The sequence below is a fragment of the Bombyx mandarina genome, chromosome 24 (assembly GCF_030267445.1).
Source record: "Bombyx mandarina strain Sakado chromosome 24, ASM3026744v2".
NCBI lineage: Eukaryota > Metazoa > Arthropoda > Insecta > Lepidoptera > Bombycidae > Bombyx > Bombyx mandarina.
The window spans coordinates 7,411,994-7,431,555 of NC_143230.1; the positions used below are offsets into that span (position 1 = coordinate 7,411,994).

Sequence of the window (19,562 nt, forward strand, 5' to 3'; positions counted from 1 at the left end):
ACGCGTTTATAGACGACCTCACCTTTGAAATAGTCGGTCCCCCAACTCCAACATGTTATCCGTATAACATCGCGCTCCGTCCGAGCACTATAGACCTGGCATTGCTTAGGAACGTAACTCTGCGTTTGCGTTCCATCGAAGCAATGTCAGAGCTCGACTCAGACCACCGACCTGTCGTTATGCAGCTCGGTCGCCCCCACAACCCAGTCACTGTTACGAGGACCATGGTGGATTGGAATAAGCTGGGCACGTGCCTAGCCGACACCGCTCCGCCAATCCTCCCTTACGGCCCGGATTCGAATCTATCCCCCGAGGACACCGTCGAATCCATAAACATCATTACCGATCACATATCTTCCGCGATTATTAGATCTTCTAAAGAAGTCGATGTGGAGGACAGCTTCCACCGCATCAGACTGTCCCCCGATCTTAGGAATCTCTTAAGAGTTAGGAACGCGGCAATCCGGGCCTACGATCGTCTTCCCACGCATTCAAACCGGATTCGGATGCGTCGTCTACAACGCGAAGTCCACTCCCGCTTAAGCGACGCGCGTAACGATAATTGGCATAGTTATTTAGAACAACTCGCGCCCTCCCACCAAGCATACTGGCGACTAGCTAGGACTCTCAAATCCGAAACTACCGCTACTATGCCTCCCCTCGTACGCCCTTCAGGCCAACCACCGGCATTCGATGACGATGACAAGGCTGAGCTGCTGGCCGATGCACTGCAAGAGCAGTGCACCACCAGCACTCAACACGCGGACCCCGAACACACCGAGTTAGTCGACAGGGAGGTCGAGCGCAGAGCTTCCCTGCCGCCCTCGGACGCGTTACCCCCCATTACCACTGACGAAGTTAGAGACGCGATCCACAACCTACAACCTAGGAAGGCACCCGGCTCCGACGGCATCCACAACCGCGCGCTAAAATTTTTGCCAGTCCAACTGATAGCAATGTTGGCTACAATTTTAAATGCCGCTATGACGCACTGCATCTTTCCCGCGGTGTGGAAAGAAGCGGACGTTATCGGTATACATAAGCCGGGCAAACCGACAAACGAAACTTCTAGTTACCGTCCGATTAGTCTCCTCTCGACGATAGGAAAAATTTACGAACGGCTCCTTAGGAAACGCCTCTGGGATTTTGTTACCGCGAACAAAATTCTCATTGACGAACAGTTCGGATTCCGCTCAAAACACTCGTGCGTACAACAAGTGCACCGCCTCACGGAGCACATTCTGATAGGACTAAATAGGCGTAAACAAATCCCGACCGGCGCCCTCTTCTTCGACATCGCGAAGGCGTTCGACAAAGTCTGGCACAACGGTTTAATTTATAAACTGTACAACATGGGAGTGCCAGACAGACTCGTGCTCATCATACGAGACTTCTTGTCGAACCGTTCGTTTCGATATCGAGTAGAGGGAACTCGTTCTCGTCCCCGTCAACTGACCGCCGGAGTCCCGCAAGGCTCCGCGCTCTCCCCGTTATTATTTAGTTTGTATATCAATGATATACCCCGGTCTCCGGAGACCCATCTAGCGCTCTTCGCCGATGACACGGCTATCTACTACTCGTGTAGGAAGATGTCGCTGCTTCATCGGCGACTCCAGATCGCAGTAGCCACCCTGGGACAGTGGTTCCGGAAGTGGCGAATAGACATCAACCCCACGAAAAGCGCAGCGGTGCTCTTCAAAAGGGGTCGCCCTCCGAACATCACTTCGAGCATCCCACTCCGTAGTAGGCGCGCAAACACCTCCGCCGTTAGTCCCATCACTCTCTTTGGCCAGCCCATTCCGTGGGTCTCGAAGGTCAAATATCTAGGCGTCACCCTCGACAGAGGGATGACATTCCGTCCCCATATAAAAACGGTACGCGACCGCGCCGCGTTTATTCTAGGACGACTCTATCCAATGCTTTGTAGTCGAAGCAAACTGTCCCTCCGTAATAAGGTAACTCTCTACAAAACTTGTATACGCCCCGTCATGACGTATGCAAGCGTAGTGTTCGCTCACGCAGCCCGCACCAACTTGAAATCCCTTCAAGTTATTCAATCACGATTCTGCAGGATAGCCGTCGGAGCGCCTTGGTTCCTTAGGAATGTGGATCTCCACGACGACCTGGAGCTCGACTCCCTTAGTAAGTATCTACAGTCGGCATCGCTGCGCCATTTTGAGAAGGCGGCACGACATGAGAACCCTCTCATCGTAGCCGCTGGAAATTACATACCCGACCCAGTAGACCGAATGGTAAACCGTCGACGTCGCCCAAAGCACGTCATTACGGATCCTCCTGATCCATTAACGGTGCTTTTAGGCACCACAAGCACCGGTCACCGTCCTCGTCGAACCCGTCGCTTGCGACGAAGGGTTCGACGAGTGAACTAACCCATAGACACAGCCCACTGAGTTTCTCGCCGGATCTTCTCAGTGGGTCGCGTTTCCGATCCGGTGGTAGATTCTGCGAAGCACTGCTCTTGCTAGGGTCAGTGTTAGCAACTCTCCGGTTGAGCCCCGCGAGCTCACCTACTAACGTTAGGGCGAAGCTGAAATAGCCTCTCAAGGCTATCAGCATAGGTAGGATTAAAAAAAAAAAAACGCGAGCAACATTCTCGCTCACGACTCGGTCGTGCGCGGACGTGCTTTCCGATCCGTGGCCCGCTTGCGAGCTGCGTCTCTGAACTCACAGCTGTGCTCGACAGTGTAGTGACCGTGAATACATCGTGCGTACAATTCAGTAGTGCGGACGTGCCGATCCGTTGGTCGCTTGCGATCTGCGTATCGAGGTCCATTTTTGTGCGCTAAAGTTTTGTAACCGCGAACCCACCCTTACCAACTGCCTTTTTCAAGGCAAAACCAATCGCTACGTTCAGGCTTCCTGTGGCACTCACAGGCTAGCGATTTCCTAACCCTTCCCAAAAAAAAACAGTCTTTTTCAAGACTAGACCCCCGCTCGCGATTCTGCCTGCTGTAGCACTATACAGCCCGAGCGGGTTCCTTTCCTTTTCCCCGCCGATTGCCGTTTTCACGGCATAGGCATTCCCCCCCCCCTGCTCCTTGCTGTCCTGCAGCACAGGGGGGTTACAAATCCTATCCGGGGCCTCGCCTTTCGGCGAGTTCAACAAAAGTCCCGGGGCCGCCCCCCCGGGCAAGAAGACCGAAGCATGGAAGAACTCAGTGAGAGTGTCATCAGTGACAGGGATTTTGTCGGGTTCCTCCGGGAAAGGTATCCGACAATTAGGGCCGAGTATGTTAGGTATAGGGCCTCTCGTGGCAATCCCTCTCCCCCCGCGTCCGTCGCCGCGTTTCTCAACCGTGCCTCGGAGGCACGCCGCGCGCCCCCCGCCGCCGCGTCAAGTTCGAGCGCACGTTCCCACGATGCGGCTCACGTAGCGCCTAACGCTACCCCCACCCCCGCGCCCGCGTCGATTACGTCATCGCTCGTATCGTCCGTCGCGATCTCCGTAGTCTCAAGTTCAGGCTCCGATACGGAATCGGAGATGGACTTTGAATCCGCGTCCAGCCCTCAGCCCGGAACCTCGGATGGTTTCCAAACAGTGACACGTGGAAAGAAGCGTACTCGCGCCGTGGAGTCCCGGAACTCCACGACAAAACAGACGAAATCCGCGTCCGCCTCTCGACCGAAAGTAGTAGTTACACCGGAGTCGGACTCCGCGCGCCGCGTAACCCCACCGCCGCGTCCCAAGCCCGCACCCGCTCCCAAAGTAGCTGCCCCGCCCCCGCTGATACTTCAAGAGAAGACAGCGTGGAATCGCGTGTCCCAGGCCCTTCAGGCAAATAAAATTAACTACACCCATGCGCGTAACGTCGCGCATGGGATTCAGATCAAGGTCGCAACGCCGGGCGACCATAGGGCCCTCTCAGCATACCTCCGAAAGGAGAACATAGGTTTCCACACCTATGCTCTTCAGGAGGACCGCGAGCTCCGCGTAGTAATACGCGGAGTCCCTAAGGAGCTAGAAATAGACTACATTAAGGAGGATCTGACCGCTCAGGCCCTCCCGATAGTTAGTGTGCACCGGATGCACAGCGGGCGGGGCAAACAGCCCTATAATATGATACTCGTGGCGTTAGAACCCACCCCGGAGGCCAAAAAGAAGATCGCATGTCTCACGACAATTTGCGGCCTATCCGGGATCTCGATCGAAGCCCCCCACAAGCGTGGCACTCCCGGGCAGTGCTACAGGTGCCAACTCTATGGCCACTCGGCGCGTAATTGCCACGCGCGCCCCCGCTGCGTGAAATGCCTCGGCGATCACGCTACGTTAGATTGCGTTAGAGATAGGGAAACCGCGACCGAACCTCCCAGCTGTGTCCTATGCCTTAAGCAAGGGCACCCCGCGAACTACCGTGGATGTCCTAGGGCTCCGCGAAAACGTCCGACCCACCCAGCCCCCCGAACCGTCGGCCCAAAGACTTCGGCGCCTTCAGTGCCGAAACCCGCCTTCGTGCCGGCTGCAGTTCCCACGGTGTCGGCGTGGAAAAAACCGCTGCCGTATACGAAGGCGGGAACGGAAACCGCACCCCCGCCCCCGCTCGTGACACGCCCCGCGCCCCAGCCCCTGCTCGCACCTCGCCCCGCGCCCGCGTTCCGTCCCCCGCAACCCTCTGCCGCCAACGACTTCGCGCTCGTGCGTGACTTCGTCACCGCGGTCAACTTCGACCGTCTGCGATCGTTCGCTGACGCTATCCGTAGGTCGGTAACCCCCGAACAGCGGCTCGCGGCCGCTTTCGATCACATGGACGTTTACGAGTCCGTGTCGCGTACGTTATAAAATCTTTACCGGTAACCAATGGCGCAAAAAGGTAGAGAAAAACCGTATTCCCTTACGTTAGCATTCTACAATGCTAACGGACTCGCGCGGCAACGCGATCAAATTTTCGAATTCCTCCGCGATAATCTTGTAGATATTCTATTAGTGCAGGAAACCTGTCTGAAGCCCTCGCGTCGCGACCCGAAAGTCGCGAATTACGTCATGGTTAGGAATGACAGACTCACCGCCTCCAAAGGCGGGACTGCCATTTACTATAGGCGGGCCCTGCACGTTGTCCCTCTCGATACTCCCTCGCTCTCACATATCGAGGCGTCAGTGTGCCGTATCTCGCTGACGGGACACCAGCCGATCGTCATCGCATCCGTTTATCTCCCCCCGGACAAGCCCCTTCTGAGCAGTGACATCGAGTCACTGTTCGGCATGGGAGACTCCGTCATCCTGGCAGGCGATTTAAATTGCCACCACACTAGGTGGAACTGCCATCGTACTAACGTTAACGGTAGGCGTCTCGACGCGTTTATAGACGACCTCACCTTTGAAATAGTCGGTCCCCCAACTCCAACATGTTATCCGTATAACATCGCGCTCCGTCCGAGCACTATAGACCTGGCATTGCTTAGGAACGTAACTCTGCGCTTGCGTTCCATCGAAGCAATGTCAGAGCTCGACTCAGACCACCGACCTGTCGTTATGCAGCTCGGTCGCCCCCACAACCCAGTCACTGTTACGAGGACCATGGTGGATTGGAATAAGCTGGGCACGTGCCTAGCCGACACCGCTCCGCCAATCCTCCCTTACGGCCCGGATTCGAATCTATCCCCCGAGGACACCGTCGAATCCATAAACATCATTACCGAACACATATCTTCCGCGATCATTAGATCTTCTAAAGAAGTCGATGTGGAGGACAGCTTCCACCGCATCAGACTGTCCCCCGATCTTAGGAATCTCTTAAGAGTTAGGAACGCGGCAATCCGGGCCTACGATCGTCTTCCCACGCATTCAAACCGGATTCGGATGCGTCGTCTACAACGCGAAGTCCACTCCCGCTTAAGCGACGCGCGTAACGATAATTGGCATAGTTATCTAGAACAACTCGCGCCCTCCCACCAAGCATACTGGCGACTAGCTAGGACTCTCAAATCCGAAACTACCGCTACTATGCCTCCCCTCATACGCCCTTCAGGCCAACCACCGGCATTCGATGACGATGACAAGGCTGAGCTGCTGGCCGATGCACTGCAAGAGCAGTGCACCACCAGCACTCAACACGCGGACCCCGAACACACCGAGTTAGTCGACAGGGAGGTCGAGCGCAGAGCTTCCCTGCCGCCCTCGGACGCGTTACCCCCCATTACCACTGACGAAGTTAGAGACGCGATCCACAACCTCCAACCTAGGAAGGCACCCGGCTCCGACGGCATCCACAACCGCGCGCTAAAATTTTTGCCAGTCCAACTGATAGCAATGTTGGCTACAATTTTAAATGCCGCTATGACGCACTGCATCTTTCCCGCGGTGTGGAAAGAAGCGGACGTTATCGGTATACATAAGCCGGGCAAACCGACAAACGAAACTTCTAGTTACCGTCCGATTAGTCTCCTCTCGACGATAGGAAAAATTTACGAACGGCTCCTTAGGAAACGCCTCTGGGATTTTGTTACCGCGAACAAAATTCTCATTGACGAACAGTTCGGATTCCGCTCAAAACACTCGTGCGTACAACAAGTGCACCGCCTCACGGAGCACATTCTGATAGGACTAAATAGGCGTAAACAAATCCCGACCGGCGCCCTCTTCTTCGACATCGCGAAGGCGTTCGACAAAGTCTGGCACAACGGTTTAATTTATAAACTGTACAACATGGGAGTGCCAGACAGACTCGTGCTCATCATACGAGACTTCTTGTCGAACCGTTCGTTTCGATATCGAGTAGAGGGAACTCGTTCTCGTCCCCGTCAACTGACCGCCGGAGTCCCGCAAGGCTCCGCGCTCTCCCCGTTATTATTTAGTTTGTATATCAATGATATACCCCGGTCTCCGGAGACCCATCTAGCGCTCTTCGCCGATGACACGGCTATCTACTACTCGTGTAGGAAGATGTCGCTGCTTCATCGGCGACTCCAGATCGCAGTAGCCACCCTGGGACAGTGGTTCCGGAAGTGGCGAATAGACATCAACCCCACGAAAAGCGCAGCGGTGCTCTTCAAAAGGGGTCGCCCTCCGAACATCACTTCGAGCATCCCACTCCGTAGTAGGCGCGCAAACACCTCCGCCGTTAGTCCCATCACTCTCTTTGGCCAGCCCATTCCGTGGGTCTCGAAGGTCAAATATCTAGGCGTCACCCTCGACAGAGGGATGACATTCCGTCCCCATATAAAAACGGTACGCGACCGCGCCGCGTTTATTCTAGGACGACTCTATCCAATGCTTTGTAGTCGAAGCAAACTGTCCCTCCGTAATAAGGTAACTCTCTACAAAACTTGTATACGCCCCGTCATGACGTATGCAAGCGTAGTGTTCGCTCACGCAGCCCGCACCAACTTGAAATCCCTTCAGGTTATTCAATCACGATTCTGCAGGATAGCCGTCGGAGCGCCTTGGTTCCTTAGGAATGTGGATCTCCACGACGACCTGGAGCTCGACTCCGTTAGTAAGTATCTACAGTCGGCATCGCTGCGCCATTTTGAGAAGGCGGCACGACATGAGAACCCTCTCATCGTAGCCGCTGGAAATTACATACCCGACCCAGTAGACCGAATGGTAAACCGTCGACGTCGCCCAAAGCACGTCATTACGGATCCTCCTGATCCATTAACGGTGCTTTTAGGCACCACAAGCACCGGTCACCGTCCTCGTCGAACCCGTCGCTTGCGACGAAGGGTTCGACGAGCGAACTAACCCATAGACACAGCCCACTGAGTTTCTCGCCGGATCTTCTCAGTGGGTCGCGTTTCCGATCCGGTGGTAGATTCTGCGAAGCACTGCTCTTGCTAGGGTCAGTGTTAGCAACTCTCCGGTTGAGCCCCGCGAGCTCACCTACTAACGTTAGGGCGAAGCTGAAATAGCCTCTCAAGGCTATCAGCATAGGTAGGAAAAAAAAAAAAAAAAAAAAAAAAAAACGCGAGCAAATCATTTAGAACTTTGCTTTCGCTCTGTACGGACGTTCGCGAGACACGCGTGCGTTCGAGTGCTTTCGTGTGTTATATCGTTAACTTTTTTAAACTTCAAACATGTCCGGTCGCGGAAAAGGCGGAAAAGTTAAGGGCAAGGTCAAGTCCCGTTCGAACCGTGCCGGTCTTCAGTTTCCGGTCGGTCGTATACACAGATTGTTGCGCAACGGAAATTACGCCGAACGCGTTGGTGCCGGTGCACCGGTTTACCTGGCCGCCGTCATGGAATACTTGGCCGCTGAAGTTTTGGAATTGGCCGGTAACGCAGCAAGAGACAACAAGAAGACTAGAATTATTCCTAGACATCTTCAACTCGCCATAAGGAACGACGAGGAACTGAACAAACTCCTTTCCGGTGTGACAATCGCTCAAGGCGGAGTTTTACCAAACATTCAAGCGGTACTACTCCCGAAGAAGACCGAGAAGAAAGCTTAAAAAACGCTTCAAACTCGCTCGCAAGGACGACAACAACAACACAACATGTCGTCGATAATATTTATATATAATAAATAATAATAATCGACGAACACATATTTTGTTCGTTGTTGTTGTTATTATTATTATTATTATTATTATATTGTATTGTTGACAGAAATCAAAGGCCCTTTTCAGGGCCGCAATATGAATCAATCAATACTGAATCGACCGAATCTAATCCATATATTAAATAAATAAATAACTAAATGAATATAATAATATATATATTTCTTAAGTACAAAATTTATCCGTATTTTCTTCTCGTATCTACCTACCTACCTACCTACCTACCTATCTGATCCTATCCTTATTCATTCGTATACATATTTATGAGCGAAGATAATTCTTGTTCTTACTTGTGTCTATATAAATAAATAAATATAGAATAATTTACTGTAAGCATATAATATAAATCATTTTAAAAGCACTCACTCACGAAAACGATACACGATCTTCGATCGTGACGAAAGCTCCGACGAATGAACGATAAAAGTCATTCCCGATTGGTTCGCTGCCGTTGAAAGCTCGATCTCAGCATGATGCTCAACGGGTATCTGAAAAGTAAAAAAATAAAGTTCGACCGGCGCAAATTTTTTATTCTACCGCTTCACGTTAACCGTGCCGAACGTCCGTTACGTTTGCGTTCCGTGGGGATTTCTAAAGAGCAATCTAAATACTAATATCGAATCATCATGCCGCCTAAGACAAGTGGAAAGGCCGCCAAGAAATCTGGTAAAGCCCAGAAAAATATTTCGAAGACCGATAAGAAAAAGAAGAAGCACAAGAGGAAGGAAAGTTACGCCATTTACATTTACAAAGTGCTGAAGCAGGTCCATCCCGACACCGGTATTTCGAGTAAAGCCATGTCGATCATGAATTCGTTCGTGAACGACATCTTCGAACGTATCGCTGCAGAAGCTTCTCGTCTCGCCCATTACAACAAGCGTTCGACGATAACCTCGAGGGAGGTTCAGACTTCAGTGAGATTGTTGTTACCGGGTGAACTCGCCAAGCACGCGGTCAGTGAAGGAACCAAAGCCGTCACGAAATACACGAGCTCCAAGTAACTTTCTTCATGACTTCGGTAATTATTTCAAACTCACAAAACTGATGCACGACCGTACGCTGTTCGTATGCGTGTTTCGGTTGCATTTACATCGACAAAAGGCCCTTTTCAGGGCCGCAAAATCTATCAGTAAAATGATTATTATTATTATTATTATTATTAATATACGATCTATTTATAAGAATTAAATAAATTACATATTGTTGTTATTATTTTTAATATACCTCAAATACCAATATACCTATCATGCATCACACACCGATTTTTATATATTATTAAATCATAATATTAGTTGTAGCAGTAGTATTCTAATAACCAAAAGTGAATGTAATGTGTGATGTATAAAAAGTAAAATCATTAAATTATTATTAATTAATAAATAAATAAATAAATAAACAATATATGTACCTATGTATAAGAAATAGATATTATATATTTAATAATAACAATTAAAACACATTAAATTTTGAATATATCCGTCTCGCTCTATTGTATGGAGATGCGTGCGAGCACGCATCTCCATACAATAGAGCAAAACGAGCCCGTTCGATTCGTGACTTCAAAAAAGTATAAATACGAGTGGGTAGTGACGCCGACATTTTTAGTGTATCTCGTTCGTTCGTAGCGCGCGGACGCGGACGTATTATCGTTTACTTACTTACCTACCTATCTATTACTCGTACGTTTACGTCGTGAACTCGTCGTCTCGAAATGGCGCGTACCAAACAGACTGCTCGTAAGTCGACCGGAGGTAAAGCTCCTCGCAAGCAATTGGCGACCAAGGCCGCTCGTAAGAGCGCACCGGCAACAGGAGGTGTCAAGAAGCCTCATCGTTACAGGCCCGGGACGGTCGCCCTTCGTGAGATTCGTCGTTACCAGAAGAGCACGGAACTCTTGATTCGCAAACTGCCTTTCCAGCGTCTCGTCCGTGAGATAGCTCAAGATTTCAAGACCGATCTCCGTTTTCAGAGTTCGGCGGTGATGGCCCTGCAGGAAGCCAGCGAGGCGTATCTGGTCGGTCTCTTCGAGGACACGAACCTTTGCGCTATTCACGCGAAACGTGTGACAATAATGCCAAAAGACATACAGCTCGCCCGCAGAATCAGAGGTGAACGTGCGTAAATTATTTGTTGATGACCAAATTAATTGATTGATTGATTGATTGATGTGTGTTATTATTTAATTTACTACGCCGTCTCGCGATGCTGATTTTATTATGAAGAAACAAAAAAGGCCCTTTTCAGGGCCGCAATTCATTCATATAACAGAATACACACTGCCTACTGTTATTTATTATTATTATTATTTTTAACTTACCCGTTTCATTGTATAATATATTATATTATGTATTACGATAACATATACCGTATCCCGTAGTCGTATTAAATTAAATATACGTTGAACGTAAATATATAAATAAATAATATATATAACTATTTCAGATATAATTGTGATATAGTAAATTGTATTCAAACGTTCGATTCGATAAACTAAGAAGACAACGTCGTTGTGAATATTACCCCCCCCCCCCCTCCCCGCGTCGCTTTACAACGTTCAAAGAATCGTCCGTGGTTGCGCGCACAGGCGCAGCGTATAAATATAGGTCCGAACGTAATTTTCGGAGCGCCTTTCGGCGAGTTTGCTTAAGTCCCGGGGACGCCCCCCCCGGGCACACACTCACCATGAGTGACGCCAATGGCGCGCTCTTCTTTAAGTTCGTCCGCGACGTCTGTCCGGACATAATCGCCAAGTTCGAAGCTTACAAGGCCGGCCTTGACGCGCCGGCACTCCGCGACTCTCCGTTGTCGCCCCCCGCGCCGGTACCTCGCGACTCGCCGATGTCGCCCCCCACCCCCGCGCCTGCGTCGATCGCGTCTTGCGCGTCATCAAGCTCCGGCTCCGACTCCGAGTCGGAAATGGAGTACGAGTCCGCCGCGAGTCCCCAACCGGGAACCTCGGAAGGGTTCACCACCGTCGCGCGCGGGAAAAAACGCGCCCGCGCCGTGGAACCGTCCGCGGCGCCGAAACAGCCAAAGGCCGCGAACGCGTCGCGTCCTAAAGTCGTGGTCTCACCCGACTCCCCTCGCCGCGCAACCCCGTCGCCGCGACCCCAACCCGCGTCCGTCCGCAAAATTCCCGCGCCGCCGCCGGTAATTTTGCAAGATAAGACCGCGTGGGATCGCGTATCCCGTGCCTGTAAGGCACAAAACGTAAACGTCATCCATGCGCGTAACATCGCGCACGGCATTCAAATAAAAACGGCCTCACCGGACGACCACAGGGCGCTGACAGCCCACCTCCGAAAGGAACGCATAAGCTTCCACACTTATGCGCTCCAGGAGGATCGCGAGCTCCGCGTAGTAATACGCGGAGTACCGAAGGAGCTCGACGTCGAGCTGGTCAAGGAGGACCTCATCGGGCAGGCGTACCCGATTGTAAGCGTGCACCGAATGCACAGCGGGCGCGATAAATTCGCATATAATATGGTTCTCGTCGCGTTAGAACCAACCGCCGAAGGCAAACGGATTGCCTCAAGCCTCCGCACCGTTTGCGGCTTATCCGGGGTCACCGTCGAGGCCCCATATAGGAAAGGCACTCCCGGGCAGTGCCACCGCTGCCAGCTGTACGGCCACTCCGCGCGCAACTGCCACGCGCGTCCGCGGTGCGTTAAGTGCCTCGGTGACCACGCGACAGCCGACTGTTCGCGGGTCAAAGAGACCGCGACCGAACCTCCGAGCTGTGTGCTCTGCCAGAAGCAGGGCCACACAGCCAACTACCGCGGATGCCCCAAGGCCCCGCGGAAGCGTCTGGCCAACGCGCCCCCAAAAACCGTCGGCCCAAAGACTTCGGCGCCCCGTGCGCCGAAGCCTGCCTTCGTGCCGGCACCGGTGCCCACCGTCTCCGCGTGGGCAAAACCGCTGCCGCTCACGCTGGCAGGGAAACCACCGGCACCCCAGTCCCTGCTCGCGCCGCGCCCCGCCCCCGCGCCCGGTCCCGCGCCTCGCCCCGGCCCCGCGCGGCCAGCTGTAAACGACTTTACAATTATTCGCGACTACATCGCCGCGATAAATATCGACCGCATGCGTGCGTTCGCCGACGCCATGCGCAGAGCGGTCACGGCCGAAGACCGCCTAAACGCGACGTTCGAGTACATCGACGTCATCGAGTCCGTCCAGCGCACGCTGGTTTGATTACCGGTAATCAATGGCGTGCAACGGTAGGGAAAAACCGCGTTCCATAAAGTTAGCATTTTATAATGCTAACGGACTCGCGCGTCAGCGCGATCAAGTATATGAGTTTCTCCGCGATAATCTCATCGACATCCTTCTGGTGCAGGAGACCTTCCTAAAGCCCTCGCGTCGCGACCCCAAAGTCGCGAATTACGTCATGGTTAGGAATGACAGACTCTCCGCCCGCAAGGGCGGGACTGTCATTTACTATAGGAGGGCCCTGCACTGCGTCCCTCTCGATACTCCCTCGCTCTTACATATCGAGGCGTCAGTGTGCCGCATCGCGCTGACGGGACACCAGCCGATCGTCATCGCATCCGTTTATCTCCCCCCTGACAAACCCCTCCTGAGCAGTGACCTCGAGACACTGTTCGGTATGGGGGACGCGGTCATCCTGGCAGGCGATTTAAATTGCCACCACACTAGGTGGAACTGCCATCGCACGAATGTGAACGGTAGGCGTCTCGACGCGTTCATAGACGACCTCACATTCGAAGTATTCAACCCCCCGACCCCCACGTGCTATCCGTACAACGCCGCGCGTCGTCCGAGCACAATAGATCTGGCACTGCTGAGGAACGTAACTCTGCGCTTGCGCTCCATCGAGGCAATGTCAGAACTCGACTCAGACCACCGACCTGTCGTCATGCAGCTCGGTCGCCCACTCAACCGCGAACCAGATACGAGGACCATGGTGGATTGGAAGAAGCTGGGCACGTGCTTAGCTGACACCGCTCCACCAATCCTCCCTTGCGGCCCGGATTCAACTCCATCCCCCGAGGATACCGTCGAATCCATAAACATCTTCACTGATCACGTCTCGACGGCGATCATAAGATCCTCGAAACAAGTCGATGTGGAGGACTGCTTCCACCGCATCAGACTTTCCCCCGAACTTAGGGACCTCGTTAGAATTAGAAACGCGGCAATCCGGGCCTACGATCGATATCCCACGGATTCAAACCGGACTCGGATGCGTCGCTTACAGCGGGAGGTCAAATCCCGCTTAAGCGACGCCCGAAACGAAAACTGGGATAGTTATTTAGAAGAACTCGCGCCCACTCACCAAGCATACTGGCAACTAGCTAGGACCCTCAAGTCCGAAACTATAGCCACTATGCCGCCTCTCGTACGCCCCTCAGGCCAACCACCGGCTTACGAAGACGATGACAAGGCAGAGTTGCTGGCCGATGCACTGCAAGAGCAGTGCACCACCAGCACTCAACACGCGGACCCCGAACACACCGAGTTCGTCGACAGGGAGGTCGAGCGCAGAGCTTCCCTGCCACCCTCGGACGCGTTACCCCCATTACCACTTCCGAGGTCAAGGAGGCGATCGATAGCCTACAACCACGGAAAGCTCCCGGCTCCGACGGCATCCGCAACCGCGCGCTTAAATTGTTACCAGCCCAACTGATAACGATGTTGGCCACCATATTAAATGCTGCTATGACGAACTGCATCTTTCCCGCGGCGTGGAAAGAAGCGGACGTTATCGGCATACACAAACCGGGCAAACCGAAGAACGAAACCGCGAGTTACCGCCCCATCAGTCTCCTCCCGGCGATAGGCAAACTATACGAACGGCTCCTTCGTAAACGCCTCTGGGACTTCGTATCCGCGAACAAAATTCTGATAGACGAGCAGTTTGGATTCCGCGCCAGACACTCGTGCGTCCATCAAGTGCACCGCCTCACGGAGCACATCTTACTAGGGCTGAACAGGCGGAAACCCATTCCGACAGGAGCCCTCTTCTTCGATATAGCGAAGGCGTTCGACAAAGTCTGGCACAACGGTTTGATATACAAACTGTATAACATGGGAGTGCCAGACAGACTCGTGCTCATCATACGAGACTACTTGTCGAACCGTTCGTTCCGATATCGAGTCGAGGGAACGCGTTCCCGGCCCCGTCACGTCACAGCCGGAGTCCCGCAAGGCTCCGCCCTCTCCCCGTTACTATTCAGTTTGTATATCAACGATATACCCCGGTCTCCGGAGACCCATCTGGCGCTCTTCGCCGATGACACCGCCATCTACTACTCGTGTAGGAAGAAGGCGTTGCTTCATCGACGACTTCAGACCGCAGCTACCACCATGGGACAGTGGTTCCGGAAGTGGCGCATCGACATTAACCCCACGAAAAGCACAGCGGTGCTCTTCAAAAGGGGTCGCCCTCCGAACACCACGCTGAGCATCCCCCTCCCGACTAGGCGCGTCAATACCCCCGCCCCCGCCGTTCGCCCGATCACGATGTTCGACCAGCCCATACCGTGGGCCCCGAAGGTCAAATATTTAGGCGTCACCCTCGACAGTAGGATGACATTCCGCCCCCACATCAAGACGGTACGCGATCGTGCCGCCTTCATTCTAGGACGTCTCTACCCGATGATATGTAGGCGAAGTAAAATGTCCCTTAGAAATAAGGTGACACTCTACAAAACTTGCATACGCCCCGTCATGACCTATGCAAGTGTAGTGTTCGCTCACGCGGCCCGCATACACTTGAAATCATTCCAAATTATTCAATCCCGTTTTTGCAGGATAGCCGTCGGAGCCCCGTGGTTCGTCAGGAACGTCGACCTCCATGACGACCTGGACTTAGAGTCCATCAGTAAGTATCTGCAGTCGGCGTCCATGCGCCACTTCGATAAAGCGGCACGACACGAGAACCCTCTCATCGTGGCCGCCGGTAACTACATTCCCGATCCTGCGGACAGAATGGAAAGCAGTCGACGTCGCCCAAAACACGTCATCTCGGATCCGCCCGATCCACTAACGGTGCTTCTAGGTACTTCAAGCACCGGTCACCGTTCTCGTCGAACCCGTCGCTTGCGACGAAGGGCTCGACGAGTAAATTAACTCTCAGACACAGCCCACTGAGTTTCTCGCCGGATCTTCTCAGTGGGTCGCGTTTCCGATCCGGTGGTAGATTCTGCGAAGCACGACTCTTGCTAGGGTTCGTGTTAGCAACATCGTCAGGTTTGAGCCCCGTGAGCTCACCTACTAAAGTTAGGGTTACGCTGACATAGCCTCTCAAGGCTCTCAGCTTAGGTAGGAAAAAAAAAAAAAAAAAAAAAATTTCGGAGGCTCATTCGTCGTTCGTCGCGCAACGCGTTAAAGTCTGCTGCTACTACTAATACAAAACACAAACCGAGAAGTTCGTCAAGATGACCGGTCGCGGTAAAGGAGGCAAAGGTCTTGGAAAGGGGGGCGCTAAACGTCACAGGAAGGTGTTGCGTGATAACATCCAGGGCATCACGAAACCGGCTATCCGTCGTTTGGCTCGCAGAGGTGGAGTGAAACGTATCTCCGGTCTTATATACGAAGAGACCCGCGGCGTTCTCAAAGTGTTCCTCGAAAACGTGATCCGCGACGCTGTCACATACACCGAACACGCCAAGAGGAAGACCGTCACCGCTATGGATGTTGTGTACGCTCTGAAACGCCAAGGTCGCACCCTGTACGGTTTCGGCGGTTAAAGAAGTTTCATCCATCGACGATTTTTTTTATTTTTTGTCTCGAGAACGATTCAATTTCTTTTTTAATTACACGGACAACCGAGCAATGACTGACAACTGACAACAGCGGTGACAGCAAGCAAGCAAGCAAGCAAGCAAGCAAGCAAGCAAGCAACACACGACGTGGACCATCTAGAAACATGTTTCAAGAACTTTTTGCTGTCGTTGATGTTGTAAATCAATCGCAAGTGACGTTGGTTCGTTTAATTATTATTAATTTTTTTCGTTCTCGAATACAAACAAACAAACAAACAAAGGCCCTTTTCAGGGCCGCATTTTTATCTATTATGAGAAAACTTGCCTTTTTTTTTCCCTATTCATTAAGTTTAATTTTATTATTAAAATAAATAAATAAATATATATATATATTCTTTTTACTTTATTTATTCTTTTACTTGACTATATTAGTTTCAAACAGAAGAAAACTCACATGGATGCAATTAATACAGGTACGTGCCCGACCTAATAGTACAAATCATTATTTATTATTTTATATTATTAGTAAGATATATAACTAGTTTTATTAAAACTTTAGTATAGTGCAGTCGTCGCGTGCAAAAATTTTCGTTTATTTCTAGTCCTTTTAGCACCACGTAAAAGCGTATTTAAGACAGTATAGGTATGTACAACATTTTTATTATTATCATTATAATTGTTGATTTATATTGATAGCGTGAAATCTCATTGTACATAGGTACTTAATATATATATTTAAAAAAAAATGTTAAAAGAAAAAGAAAAAAAAAAAAAAAAACTTTACAAGCAACCAGAATAGAACATTCCGCTCGCGCGTTCCGAAACTTGAAAGTTTGAATCTGTTTTACGTACCTCTCGATTGATCATCATTTTAACCTATGAAAACTTTTATATTTCATAAAAAAATAAGTTCAACCTTAAAAGTATACGAAGAGGGTTATATATTATTCATTAAATATATAATTATTATTCGTTTTATATGTAAAATATCATAATAAAGTTAACACTACCTGTGCAATCGACGAGATAGCGTTGTTAAAAGTTTAATATTATTTTATAATACGATCGGATCATAAAGAATCGTACATCAGTAGATTCAAGGATTCGTGTAGTTTAATCTAAATTCGATAGAATAATTACGTGTCTTTAATAATATCGAAAAAAATACAAAAGACGTGAGATGTGTTAGTGAAAAGTTTCAAGAATTGGTACACGAAAACGTATCGCGTTTTTAGCGTTCTCGTTACGGTAACAGATCGGCGCGGGTTCAAAACAAACCGATCGTGGCGACATCTGTAAGGTGTAAACATTTTCATTGTTTTCCGATTCATTATTCTGCCTGTGCTTAATAATAATATTGGAATCTCTTGTGTTTTGTGTGTGCGTGTACAACAACAATAATAATAATAATAATAATATAATCATCAACGATGGCAGATACCGCTGTTGCGACTGAAACTCCAGCTCCGGCTACACCCGTCAAAAAACCAAAAACATCCGCGAGTGGTGGTGCTTCCGCGGGCGCTAAGAAACCTAAAGCTAAACCGAGCCATCCGAAGACGTCGGAAATGGTGAACAGCGCTATTGCCGAACTCAAGGAGCGCAGCGGCTCGTCTTTACAAGCAATCAAGAAATACATAGCGGCCCAGTACAAGGTGGATGCTGAAAAATTAGCACCGTTCATAAGAAAGTATCTGAAGAACGCCGTCGAATCCGGTACTCTAATACAGACTAAAGGCAAGGGAGCTTCCGGATCTTTTAAACTGGAATCGAAGACCTCCGCTTCGAAGAAACCCGGTTCCGGATCTGGTGGTGCGTCCGGTGGCAGTTCCGTAAGGGCAGCAAAGGGCAACGCTTCGTCCGCTTCCGCTTCGGCAGCGTCTAAAGGCGGCAGCAGCAACAAAAAGGGAGGGGCCGGCGCCGGTGGTGCCGCTTCGACTTCTTCGGGGGCGGCTGCCGGCAGGGCCGGAAAGAAAGCGGCTGCAGCGTCAGCTTCATCGCCGTCGAAAGGTAAATCTTCGGTTGCCGCAACCGCCGCAGTTTCGGTAAAGGAGAAAAGAGCCGCCGCCGCCGCGAAAAAGAAGCCCGCCGCCGCTGCTAGGAAGTCTGGAGCGAGCGCTAAAGCTGCGGCCGCCAAGAGCGCGCCGAAAGCTAAGAAAACAGCTAAACCACCAACAAAGAAACCGAAAGCGCCTAAACCGAAAAAGGCCACCGCCTCGACGCCTAAAACGAAACCTTCGGCCAAAAAAGCGTCCGCCGCTTCGAAGAAGTGATTCATTGGGTACAACAGCAGCAGCACACAATGATTTAAAAATACGTACAAATATATTAAAACGAACCAACCATGTGTGTGTGCATTCTCGCTCACGACTCGGTCGTGCGCGGACGTGCTTTCCGATCCGTGGCCCGCTTGCGAGCTGCGTCTCTGAACTCACAGCTGTGCTCGACAGTGTAGTGACCGTGAATACATCGTGCGTACAATTCAGTAGTGCGGACGTGCCGATCCGTTGGTCGCTTGCGATCTGCGTATCGAGGTCCATTTTTGTGCGCTAAAGTTTTGTAACCGCGAACCCACCCTTACCAACTGCCTTTTTCAAGGCAAAACCAATCGCTACGTTCAGGCTTCCTGTGGCACTCACAGGCTAGCGATTTCCTAACCCTTCCCAAAAAAAACAGTCTTTTTCAAGACTAGACCCCCGCTCGCGATTCTGCCTGCTGTAGCACTATACAGCCCGAGCGGGTTCCTTTCCTTTTCCCCGCCGATTGCCGTTTTCACGGCATAGGCATTCCCCCCCCCTGCTCCTTGCTGTCCTGCAGCACAGGGGGGTTACAAATCCTATCCGGGGCCTCGCCTTTCGGCGAGTTCAACAAAAGTCCCGGGGCCGCCCCCCCCGGGCAAGAAGACCGAAGCATGGAAGAACTCAGTGAGAGTGTCATCAGTGACAGGGATTTTGTCGGGTTCCTCCGGGAAAGGTATCCGACAATTAGGGCCGAGTATGTTAGGTATAGGGCCTCTCGTGGCAATCCCTCTCCCCCCGCGTCCGTCGCCGCGTTTCTCAACCGTGCATCGGAGGCACGCCGCGCGCCCCCCGCCGCCGCGTCAAGTTCGAGCGCACGTTCCCACGATGCGGCTCACGTAGCGCCTAACGCTACCCCCACCCCCGCGCCCGCGTCGATTACGTCATCGCTCGTATCGTCCGTCGCGACCTCCGTAGTCTCAAGTTCAGGCTCCGATACGGAATCGGAGATGGACTTTGAATCCGCGTCCAGCCCTCAGCCCGGAACCTCGGATGGTTTCCAAACAGTGACACGTGGAAAGAA

At 51.5% G+C, this 19,562-nt stretch overlaps 5 protein-coding genes across 5 annotated transcripts; all 5 read left to right on the plus strand.

Annotated features, from left to right (window-relative positions):
* The first annotated feature begins 7,884 nt into the window (after window positions 1–7,884).
* Window positions 7,885–8,591, plus strand: LOC149499972 (histone H2A). Its single transcript, XM_089738026.1, has one exon. It carries the CDS (start codon window positions 8,032–8,034, stop codon window positions 8,404–8,406), a length of 375 nt encoding a protein of 124 aa, XP_089594152.1. The 5' UTR covers window positions 7,885–8,031; the 3' UTR covers window positions 8,407–8,591.
* A 442-nt stretch (window positions 8,592–9,033) lies between these two features.
* Window positions 9,034–9,636, plus strand: LOC149499973 (histone H2B-like). The gene has a single exon (XM_089738025.1). It carries the CDS (start codon window positions 9,141–9,143, stop codon window positions 9,513–9,515), a length of 375 nt encoding a protein of 124 aa, XP_089594151.1. The 5' UTR covers window positions 9,034–9,140; the 3' UTR covers window positions 9,516–9,636.
* Window positions 9,637–10,095: 459 nt separating this feature from the next.
* On the plus strand, window positions 10,096–10,918 carry LOC149499974 (histone H3). The gene has a single exon (XM_089738024.1). The coding sequence runs from the start codon at window positions 10,226–10,228 to the stop codon at window positions 10,634–10,636; it is 411 nt and encodes a 136-aa protein (XP_089594150.1). The 5' UTR covers window positions 10,096–10,225; the 3' UTR covers window positions 10,637–10,918.
* Window positions 10,919–15,907: 4,989 nt separating this feature from the next.
* Window positions 15,908–16,540, plus strand: LOC149499975 (histone H4). Its single transcript, XM_089738028.1, has one exon. It carries the CDS (start codon window positions 15,915–15,917, stop codon window positions 16,224–16,226), a length of 312 nt encoding a protein of 103 aa, XP_089594154.1. The 5' UTR covers window positions 15,908–15,914; the 3' UTR covers window positions 16,227–16,540.
* A 135-nt stretch (window positions 16,541–16,675) lies between these two features.
* On the plus strand, window positions 16,676–18,539 carry LOC149499976 (uncharacterized). The gene has a single exon (XM_089738027.1). It carries the CDS (start codon window positions 17,672–17,674, stop codon window positions 18,512–18,514), a length of 843 nt encoding a protein of 280 aa, XP_089594153.1. The 5' UTR covers window positions 16,676–17,671; the 3' UTR covers window positions 18,515–18,539.
* Window positions 18,540–19,562: the final 1,023 nt, after the last annotated feature.

Bases quoted from the DNA above. Each gene is read 5' to 3' on its own strand.
- LOC149499974 (XM_089738024.1), top strand. From the start codon at position 10,226: ATGGCGCGTACCAAACAGACTGCTCGTAAGTCGACCGGAGGTAAAGCT.
- LOC149499976 (XM_089738027.1), top strand. From the start codon at position 17,672: ATGGCAGATACCGCTGTTGCGACTGAAACTCCAGCTCCGGCTACACCC.
- LOC149499975 (XM_089738028.1), top strand. From the start codon at position 15,915: ATGACCGGTCGCGGTAAAGGAGGCAAAGGTCTTGGAAAGGGGGGCGCT.
- LOC149499973 (XM_089738025.1), top strand. From the start codon at position 9,141: ATGCCGCCTAAGACAAGTGGAAAGGCCGCCAAGAAATCTGGTAAAGCC.
- LOC149499972 (XM_089738026.1), top strand. From the start codon at position 8,032: ATGTCCGGTCGCGGAAAAGGCGGAAAAGTTAAGGGCAAGGTCAAGTCC.